The sequence below is a fragment of the Thamnophis elegans genome, chromosome 13 (genome assembly GCF_009769535.1).
Source record: "Thamnophis elegans isolate rThaEle1 chromosome 13, rThaEle1.pri, whole genome shotgun sequence".
Lineage (NCBI taxonomy): Eukaryota > Metazoa > Chordata > Lepidosauria > Squamata > Colubridae > Thamnophis > Thamnophis elegans.
In genome coordinates, this window is record NC_045553.1 from 1,562,822 (window position 1) to 1,573,612 (window position 10,791).

Below are 10,791 nucleotides of genomic sequence, written 5' to 3' on the forward strand. Positions count from 1 at the left end.
TTTTTATAAAGTTTAGGCACTATCGAATTATTACAGAGAGGTTGCAGCCATTTTGAGGGGCAGATTGATTTTAAAGCTGCTCCCTCCCCTTTTTTTGGGGGGGGGGTACGGAAAGATGGCGAACTATTTGTAGAATAATCGCTAAACCAGAAACATTATTTTCCGGGCAGCCCATCCATTAGATGCAATTATAACATTAAATATTAAAGTAGGCTCCCTCTGGAAGAATTGACTGCTTTGATGACTGGGTTGGTTGGGAATAATGGATATTTTAGCTATATATCTTGAGGCTCTGGAGCTGCACTGACCTGGAATCCTATCAGGCTGGTAAAATGAGGACCCAGACTGTGGGGGCAATTTGCTGACTCAATTTGCTACAAATCTGTAAACCGCTTAGGGCTGAAAGCCCTATGAAGCGGTATATAAGTCTAACTGCTATTGCTATTGCTAACTGCTATAAATGTGGCAAGGAAGGTCGTAACATGGGGCAAAGCTCACTTGGCGAACGTCTCACTTAACGACAGAAATGCTGGGCTCCGTTGTGGCCTTACATCGAGGATCCAAGACAGAACTAAGCCGTATAGTTCTGCCTACGATCCTCTGCTTTAAATCCCTGTTGTAGATCACGAAGCAGCTTCCATTCGGGTGGCCTCTTTCATTCTGTCCTTCTCTTCTTCCCCTCCTTCCTTCCTTCCTTCCCTCTCCCAGATCCAAGCTGTTCTCATGCCGTTTTCCCCACCACCTTTGAAATCCAGGATGGGGCAGGAATCCTTCACTCTCCATTTCCTGAAGGTGCTGAAGGAACTCCTGGCTTTCGTGCTGTTCAGTTACACCGTCCTGTTCGGAGCGCTGTTGCTGGCTGGCTGGACGACTTATTTCCTCGTGCTAAAGTGACACCGTGTTCTGTCTGGAGCTCTGGAGACCTCGGCTGAACAAATTAGCCCTTTCCTCTTGCAGTATTTTGCCAGACTTTTAATTTCGTTTCCTGGCCATCTTGGTGCTTTTTAAAGGAACCACTTGGTTTCGGCCTTAAGGTTTCATTTTTAAAATCTTATTTCTCTAGTATCAGAATCTTGGGGAGTTACGAAACCGCTTCCTCTCTCCAGTCCAATTTTTTTCTTTTTTATAATCTCGTGGGAATATCCGTATTAAAAGCTGGCAAGTTGCAACATGCCGTTTATTTCCTGATATTGTTTAAACGCTTCGATGCCGACTTTTTTCCCTCGCTTCGTTTGGTCTGTAATTAACTCCCGATCTTCACTTTTGAATTATTTTTTACATGAGGTTTTTATATATTTCCGATGTCAGACAGCTTCCTCTTCCAAAAAAAAAAATAGCTCAATAAAATTATTTGCAGGTCCACGGTTGTCTTATGTTAAATGCTTAAAAAGTTAACACATTTGCTACACCTTGCAATGTCTTGAAAAAATGGGGAAATAGGAGATTTGAACATATACACAGTCCTACATATTCTGAGTGATCGATAAATGTTTAGTTGCTAAAAGTTAAGCAACAAAGCTGCTTTTTAATTGTTTTACGTTTCTTATTATTAAAATTTAACATACGCTTTAACTCCAATCCTTTATGTAAGACATAATTTCTCCAAATTTAACATACGCTTCCTCCAAATTTAACATACGATTTAACTCCAATCCTTTATGTAAGACAAAAGTATGCTTTACAAATACGGATATTTTGTCTGAAGCTGAGCTGAGCCTGAATGCTTCAGCCTCTCTCCAAGGGAAATTAACTGCCAAATAATTGAGTTATGGGAGGGTTTCTGGCTCAAGACTGAAAGGTTTAGCAGAGATTCCCACTCTACTTGCTGGCTTGATGAACATCAATGCTGGTTTTGGTTTGTGTCAAAATGCCTGTTTGAAATGTGTGAATGTATGTGTAACATCTTAGGATTCAGAAGAGTTTTAATTCTGACCTCCGTATCAAGTTAATGATTTAAAGCTAGTTTTATCAGCTGCAAAGATATACACTAATTAGATCTTGCAAGCCAATCAAAAATGTAACTAGCGAAATGCCCTTATATTGGAATGTACAAACAGTAAATATAATTATAGAAATCAATTATAGAAATAAAAAATAATTATTAAAAGTAATTTTAAAACATTCTTGACAATTCGCTTTTTTTTATGATGTTCACTGCTTAACTCCTTTGAAAAGTTGGACATTTTTATTTTGGGGTTAAGGGGAGCAAATTAGTAACATTAAAACTATTGCATTAAACTTATCAAGTCACTGGTGGAGGGGCGCATGCGCTCTCCAATAAACCACACGACCTCAGGGCGCGTGCGCGAATCTGACGCTCTGGATCTCGCTGACTGATGCAAGCCCTTTGCTTTCCATTATTGGCAGTTGAAGGAAAGTCGTTCCGTCCTAGAGCGGAAAAGAAATGAAACGGTGACGTCACCATAAATAAAGCGGGCGCGGTCAGAAAGAGGAGGAGCCCGGGAAGGAAAACTCGGAATGACGTAATGGTAGGCACGTAGAGCAGGAGGGCCAAACTGTCTCTCCGACAATCTGGGCGTCGGAAGAAGACGTCATTTCCTGCGCGCTTTGTTGCCATTGAGAGAGAAAGAGGGCGAAGATGGCGTCGGCGAGGAGCCGTTGGCTGTGGCGCTGCTGCCGCGCCTTTTTCGGGTACTTCTCGCGGCTTCCGTTTCTTCCCTCCGCTTCCCCGAGCTCCGAGGCCGAGGGGGTCTCCCGGGAGGCCGAGGATCTTCTTCCCTGGGAGCTCCGGGTCCTTTTCAGCCTCCCTTGGGCGCTGCTTAACTCGGGCCTCTCCGGGTTGGGAGGGGTCCCGAGGCACCTTGGACCTCCGTTCCCATCATCCGCAGCCGAATCTCGCGTGGGTTTCCTATTAGGGTGGCTGTGCGGGGCCTCCTTGCTTGGCGTCCTCCCAGCGGGGGGGGGGGGGCGGTTGGCTCTGGGTGCAAAAGTCGCTTGCGGGAGAATTGGGCACGTCCAGCCTGATGAAGAGACGCCACAGCAGCCACGCCAATACCTCAGGAGGGGCTGCTGCCGCCGTGGAGCTCTCGCCTCACAATCAGCAGGCTGTGAGTTCGATCCTAGGTAGAAGCAGGTAGAGGGCCTCCTGCTTGATTTGCTCCTCTCTTCTTTTATTGGGGTGTTTATGTTGTCCCAGAGTCAAAGGGGGAAAAGGTGGGTGCAGATTGATTGCTGAATGTCCATTTCGAAGTTTGATTAGGTGATTAGATGATGAGGGGACTGGAGGCCAAAACATATGAAGAACGGTTGCAGGAACTGGGGATGTCTAGTTAGATGAAAAGAAGGACTAGGGGAGACATGATAGCAGCCTTCCAATATCTCAGGGGTTGCCACAAAGTACCCAACTAGGTAACATCATCAGTGCTAGAAGGGAGTGAGGTTTGTAGAAAAAAGGAGGAGGAGGAAGGATTGTGGGGTCCTTGGTGCTCTCTAAGCTTGGTGGGTTTTTTTGCAGACGTTTCATTACCCAGCTAAGTAACATCCTCAGTGCTAGAAGGGAGTGAGGTTTGTAGAAAAAAAGGAGGAAGAGGAAGGATTGTGGGGTCCTTGGTGCTCTCTAAGCTTGGTGGGTTTCTTTGCAGAAGTTTCATTACCCAACTAGGTAACATCATCAGTGCTAGAAGGGAGTGAGGTTTGTAGAAAAAAGGAGGAAGAGGAAGGATTGTGGGGTCCTTGGTGCTCTCTAAGCTTGGTGGGTTTTTTTGCAGAAGTTTCATTACCCAACTAGGTAACATCATCAGTGCTAGAAGGGAGTGAGGTTTGTAGAAAAAAAGGAGGAAGAGGAAGGATTGTGGGGTCCTTGGTGCTCTCTAAGCTTGGTGGGTTTTTTTGCAGAAGTTTCATTACCCAACTAGGTAACATCATCAGTGCTAGAAAGGAGTGGGGAGGGAGTGAAGAGGAGGAGGAGGAGTATGGGTATGTCTAGTCTGATGAAAAGAAGGACCAGGGGAGACATGATAGCAGTCTTCCAATATCTCCGGGTTGCCACAAGGAAGAGGGAGTCAAACTCTTCTCCAAGGCACCTGAGGACAGGACAAGAAGCAATGGGTGGAAACTAATCAAGGAGAGAAGCAACTTAGAACTAAGGAGAAATTTCCTGACAGTGAGAACAATTAACCAGTGGAACAACTTGCTTCCAGAAGTTGTGAATGCTCCAACCCTGGAAGTCTTTAAGAAGAGATTGAATCACCATTTGTCCAGAATGGTGTAGGGTTTCCTGCCTAGACAGGGGGTTGGACTAGAAGACCTCCCCTTCCAACTCTGTTATTCTATTCTATCTTGTCTCTTCCTGCCTGAAAAGGGGGTTTGATGTGGATCGCGGGGGGGGGGTGTTAGGGTAAAAAACTCCTCTACCCCCCACCCCCCTGGTTACCCACCCTATGGGGCTGGAGGAAGAAACCAGAGGCATCATCATGGGTAAAAGTTCATGGTAAGGAGAAAGGCCTGGACCTGTTGAGACAGGCAGATTTCCTCTTTTTTAAATTTTGCTTTTTAAAACTGTGCTTTTAAACTTGTGAGTTCAACAGAAGAGAGGTGCCCCACTTTCCCAAGGGTGCCACTTGAAATGAGCTTATACCATATTTTTCAGAGTATAAGATTCACCAAGATTTTGAAGAGGCAAATAAAAAAAACGTTTTTGCACTCTGCAGACCTCCCCAAAACTGCCCATTTTTCACAAAAACGGGCCTGTTTTGGGTTTTTTTTTTTTTAAAGGGCATGAATAGCCTTTAGGAGTCTTGTAGCATGCTCCTGGGAAGTGGGGGGGGGGGTCCCCCAAAGCGAGCAAAAAAGTCCTGTTTTTTTATCAAAAAAGAGCATGGATAGCCTTTATGAGGCTTGTAGAGTGCTCCTGGAGGGGGGGGGCAAATTAAGCAAAAAATGGCCCGTTTTCCCCTCATTTCTGCCCTCCCCAGCCCCCGGGAGCACTCTGCAAGCCTCCTAAAGGCTATGCATGGCCATTTTGGTGAAGAGGGCAGGGTTTTGGGAGGCAAAAAAATGCTGTGTTCCATGTATAAGACACACCCAGATTTTCAGTCTCTTTTTTGAGGGGAAAGGGTGCGTCTTATTCTCCGAAAAATGCAGTAAGGTCCAGTTTTCTTACACGTTACTGCAAGGAGGCGTATTTGGGCTGTTGGCTTGTTCTCTCTCTCTCTCTTTTTTTTTTTTTTTGCTCACTGTTGTTTTACTCTTTTGACGCATGTCTTTTTCTCTAGACACAGCTTTCCACTCTTCTCCAGTGTGAGGCCGCAATTCGTGCCTGGATTGAGGGCGCCGTGGAAGAAAATGGCCACTCTGGGCTTTGGAATGACCTTGGCCGCTATTCCGATTACACAGGTAGCCCCCCGTTTTATTCTAATGCCAGAATATGAGCTTCTCCTTAGGTTTAGGTAAATCTGCCACTATATTCGTTATATTCAACAGCCAAGTTGTTTGCAATAGTTTACCTGAAATTATGCAGTTAAAATGTATATTAATCTGTCACTTAATCTTAGCCAAGTTTAGTTAGTTAGTTAGTTTCCTTTATTTATATGCCGCCCTTTTCCCTGGGGGGACTCAGGGCGGCTCACAATTCAAAAGGGGGGGGGGAGACAAACAGTATTCCACATGAAGACAATACAACATATTAAAAAGAGAGCACAACAGTCATACAGTCACACAATTCGGGTGGGGTTAGAATCTTAACCCCAGGCCAGCCGGGACAGCCAGGTCTTTAAAGCGGCGCGGAAGGACTGAAGGGTGGTGAGGGTCCGAATCTCCACGGGGAGTTTGTTCCAGAGGGTCGGAGCAGCCACCGAGAAGGCTCTCCTCCAGGTAGTTGCCAGTCTGCACTGGCTGGAAGATGGAATTCGGAGGAGGCCTAATCGATGCGATCGGATCGGTCTAGTGGAGGTAATTGGCAGTAGGCGGTCTCTCAAGTACCCAGGCCCACTACCATGAAGGGCTTTGTAGGTGATAAGTAGCACCTTGAAGCGCACCCGGAGATCAACAGGTAGCCAGTGCAGCTCGCGGGGATAGGTGTTACGTGGGTGAAGCGAGGTGCACCCACAATCGCTCGCGCCAAGCAGTTAAAAAGCAATAAGGACCCCCAAATTTATTGCGATTTATTTTACTAAAGTTGCTCTCTATATTTTTCCAGCAAAACCTTTCTATTTCTTGTGTTCTTATGTCTCCAGTTGACCTTGTAGGGACACAAGTTTCCAGTTATATAACAGTTCCTAGGTTGTTGGTTTTTTTCCCTTTTCAATGACAACACACATTATTTCCTTTCCTGCCAGTTTTGAAAAGTCATTCTGCTTTTGAAAAACAGCATATAACGTTTGTCTTTCAGAAACACGATCCGGGATCTCTAAGCAATGAAGCCTTGATCCGAAGAGCTATCTCTCTAGTAACCGACAGCACCGGGACACTCCTTAATCAAACCACTTACGCATTAATTGATGCTCTAACAGAATATACAACGGTGAGACACTGCCTTCCGGATGCACCGCCTGGCGGTGTGGTGCCAGTACAACCAGAGGTGGTATTCAGCAGGCTCTGGCCAGTTCTGGAGAACTGGTAGCGGAAATTTTGAGCAGTTCGGAGAACCTGTAAATACCACCTCTGACTGGGTTCCACCACAAAATCGCGTTCGACTAAAGGGCGCTCGACGAAACCGCGTAGCTGATGTCATCACAGCGCGACAACAGCGTGGAGAAAAAAGCACGCTATAAACGCTAAACCTAAAGCCCCCTAAACCTAAACCCTAACCCTAAACCTAACCCTTACATTAACTTGAATCGGCTTGCTTTCAAAGCGCTATTTAAAGCGCCCGTCTTTCTCCCCGCTCGCTGTTGTCGCCCTGTTGATGACATCAGCGACGCGGTTTAATCGGGCGCGCTTTAGTCGAGCGCAGTTTTGTCATGCCACGCTCTGACTGACCATCTATTCTCTGCCTCCTGAGTCCCAGATGATTGGGTGGAAATGGGGATTTTGCAGGAACCTTCCCCTGGAGTGGGGTGGGAATGAAGATTTTACAGTATCCTTCCCAAGTCATGCCACAGCCACAGAGCCGGTAGTAAACATTTTTTTAATCCCACCACTAAGTACGACTGTATGTTAACTCCCTCTAGGAAAGAAAGTTGGTTCCAAAAAGTGGCCTATAATTACCAAATCTAAAGTAAATGTTAAATTCTAGACAAGCACAACTGCAACAAGAGCCGAGGTGGCGCAGTGGTTAGGGTGCAGTACTGAAGGCCACTTCAGCTGACTGCTATCTGCAGTTCGGCGGTTCAAATCTCACCGGCTCAAGGTTGACTCAGCCTTCCATCCTTCCGAGGTGGGTGAAATGAGGACCCGGATTGTGTGGGGGCGATATGCTGACTCTGTAAACCGCTTAGAGAGGGCTGAAAGCCCTATGAAGCGGTATATAAGTCTAACTGCTATTGCTAACAGGCTGGGCTTATTTACAGGCAGTCTACACACTGGTGTCCCTGTACCAAAAATACACGCATCTCCTGGGGAAAATGAATTCCAAAGAGGAGGATGCCGTTTGGCAAGTGATCATCGGGGCCCGAGTGGAGGTAAGCAACCTGATCTGGTGTTTTTTTTGGTCCTTCAGGGGCTCAGGAGGGCTCTGTGTATGAACCCATGAGGGTCAAATCCTTGGTAGTATCTGGTGGGTGACCATGACTAAGGAACCTCAGATAAGAATGATCTGGAAGGTGCGCCAGATTTAATTGTTTTAATCCTGGCTTTGTTCAGATGACGTCGAAGCAGCAGGAATATCTCAAATTAGAATCCAGGTGGATGACCGCCCTGCGGCTATCAGAGATGGCTGCAGAAGCAGCGTATCAGTCAGGTGAGATATGAGCAAGCCTCTTACTCCCACCCTCTCCTTCAAATACCTTTTTTAAAAAATTTTTCCACCCATTGAAAAAATGTTTTAGCAAGAAATGTTATATTTCACTGAACAGTCTCCAAAAGAGTGGAACTGCACTGAAGTCATTTAAATCCCTTCAGACATTCAGAATATACCTTTAACATTTCGCTAACTCCTAAAAGCATATTTGTTGTTAGTTGCGAAGTCGTGTCCGACCCATCGCGATCCTCCAGGCCTTCCTGTCCTCTCCCATCCTCTGGAGTCCATTTAAGCTCATGCTGACTGCTTCAGTGACTCCATCCATCCACCTCCTTCTCTGCCGTCCCCTTCTTCTTCTTCTGCCCTCCATCGTTCCCAGCACGAGACTCTTCTCCAGGGAGTCCTTCCTCCTCCTCCTTAGGTGGCCAAAGTCTTTGAGTTTCCTCTTCAGGATCTGGCCTTCTAAAGAGCAGCCAGGGTTGATCTCTAGGACTGACGGGTTGGATGGCCTTGCAGTCCAAGGGACTCAATGCAGGAGTCTTCTCCAGCACCAGAGCTCAAAGGCCTCCATTCTTTGGCTTCCTTCCTTCTCATTAGGTGGCCAAAGTACTTGAATTTCCTCTTTAGGATCTGGCCTTCTGAAGAGTATTCAGGGTTGATCTCCTCTAGGACTGACCAGTTGGATCGCCTTGCAGTCCAAAGGACTCGCAGGAGTCTTCTCCAGCATATTAGGAACCCCCATTGCCCTGGTGGTCTTGAGGATGAACTCGTGTGTGATATAAAGGTTGTGTGTGTGTGTTCATTTTAAAATGCACACCCAACAAACCCCCTAATGGAGAAACGAGGGGCTACAAGCCCAGTCTAGCTTTGCTACCCAGAGAAGTGTACCTATTGTGGGTTAAATCCAGAGGTAGAGCTGTGAGTCCTCTTGCATCAGTGGGAGTGGTTAATCCTAATCCCATTAGCTTTAGTAAGTCTACCGTAGCTGGATTCCAATCCTCTTTCACGTGGGTTGAGTTTACCATAATCTGAGCACAAACTCAACCCAACCGTCTCTTTTCAGGGGCTGACCAGGCCTCCGTGTCGGCCCACAACCACATCCAGCTAGTGAAGACCCAAGTCCAGGAAGCCCGGCACCTCTCCCAGAAGGCCGAAACCAAGCTAGCCGAGGCTCAGACGGAGGAGCTCCTGAAGCTGAAGGAAGAGGAACCTTTGCTAGCCAACTCCCGGCAGGCCGTCAGCGACGAAACAGAGGACGCTTACCTCCGTGAAGATTGAAGGTTGCTCGCACGGACACGATCCCGCTTGGCGGGAAGGAACATCACGGAGAACGGGGGATTAGATGCCGCTCTCTGGCTCCCCCAGCCTGGTTGACCCTCAGCTTTGAGCTGCGGGGTGTTCTGTTGCCTGTCTGTTTAAATTCACAGCTATGCAAACGCAAAATAATCTACCAAGGTGTGATTTTTTGTTTTTCTGGTGCTTTTGAGGGCCAATGTGAGACGATCCATGCGCCCACCAGAATCTATAGAGATAATCGCACGGGGTAATCACTTAAGGGCTGTGTCTTGTGTTGCCTTGCGCTGGTGTTGAGAAGGACAAAGGCTCTACCTGAGATTTCAGAAATTAGTTGTGGGGGAAATTTTAACCGTTTGGAGCCGAAGTGTCGTTTTTGTGTGTTGTTGTTGTTGTTTTTCTAGTGATGTACTCGGGATCATTCTCCCCCCGAACCGAATTTTTAAAATAAAAAAATCCAAGGAACAGAATTTGACTCCTTTGTGGTAACGGGAGGGCACAAAGTGCTCCGGAAGCCAAAGGGAGCCACCTCGGACAAACGTCCTCTCTTAAAGCAGCCACATGGTGGCGCAGTGGTTAGAGTGCTGTACTGCAGCCATTTCAGCTGACTGTTATCTGCAGTTCGGCGGTTCAAATCTCACCGGCTCAGGGTTGACTCAGCCTTCCATCCTTCCGAGGTGGGTAAAATGAGGACCCGGATTGTTGGGGGCGATATGCTGACTCTGTAAACCGCTTAGAGAGGGCTGAAAGCCCTAGGAAGCGGTATATAAGTCTAACTGCTATTGCTATTGCTATTCAAACCGGGAGCTGCGTGGAATGGATGTCAACAATAGACAACATTTGGAGAGAGGACGCATCTCTTTAATTGTTTTATTGGCTTTTTCTGAGGAGGCCAGGTTTCAGAAGCACTTTAGCCGGGTTGAGTTTGGGTTGAGCTAAAATGGGGGCATTTGCTTGTAGTTTGAACTCTTCCATACGTTTGTCATTTAATTTATGCAGTGAACTTAAGTGGTCACCCAAAAATTCGAGTGTTGATTTGAGCAACAGAAAAAGGCTTCTAGTTTCGCTCTTCCGCGGTATTCCCCAGCTGTAAAATTGGGTGGGTTTCAATTCCCAGAATTCCCCAGCCGACAGAGACCGGTCTAAAGGAGAACAGAGAAAAATCTGGCCATGCAGACTTCCATTATATCCACTGCAGTATCGGCATCAAAATGTGTCCCACGAGTCTCTCAAAAGGGAAAGTGGTCTCGCTCTCTTCCAAATCTATTCCGAGGCTTCCAGGACTTTTACGATGGGGGAAGCCGAGTCCCACTTGATGTGCTGCATTTGAAACTCCACAGTCAAAGGCTGGGGCTGGCTGAGTTGCGGATCGGGTCCCTCTGGCGAATCTTTCTTCCGCCCCTTCCCTGCAAGAAAAAATCGGAAATCAATCACTCCCATCAGCCGTTGCAGAGGTCCGTCGCTTGCTCTCTGGACCCGATTGGCCGTCTCGTGCGAACTTTCTTGTGTACGAAACCGTATCAAAGCATCCTCCCAACCGCCTTTCTCGGGCTGCCCGAGGTTCTCTCCAAAGTCAAGGACACTTTGGAGAAGACCAGGAACAGCCTGTTTTTCAACTTGGCACTGTTTGAAGTTGAATG

At 46.9% G+C, this 10,791-nt stretch overlaps 1 protein-coding gene across 1 annotated transcript; it reads left to right on the forward strand.

The window, feature by feature from the left end:
- Positions 1-2,524: 2,524 nt before the first annotated feature.
- On the forward strand, positions 2,525-9,621 carry LOC116516588 (diablo homolog, mitochondrial-like). Its single transcript, XM_032229181.1, has 6 exons — positions 2,525-2,652; positions 5,235-5,355; positions 6,350-6,481; positions 7,470-7,580; positions 7,762-7,858; positions 8,922-9,621. The coding sequence occupies exons 1-6, from the start codon at positions 2,600-2,602 to the stop codon at positions 9,134-9,136; spliced, it is 729 nt and encodes a 242-aa protein (XP_032085072.1). The 5' UTR covers positions 2,525-2,599; the 3' UTR covers positions 9,137-9,621.
- The last annotated feature ends 1,170 nt before the right edge of the window (positions 9,622-10,791 follow it).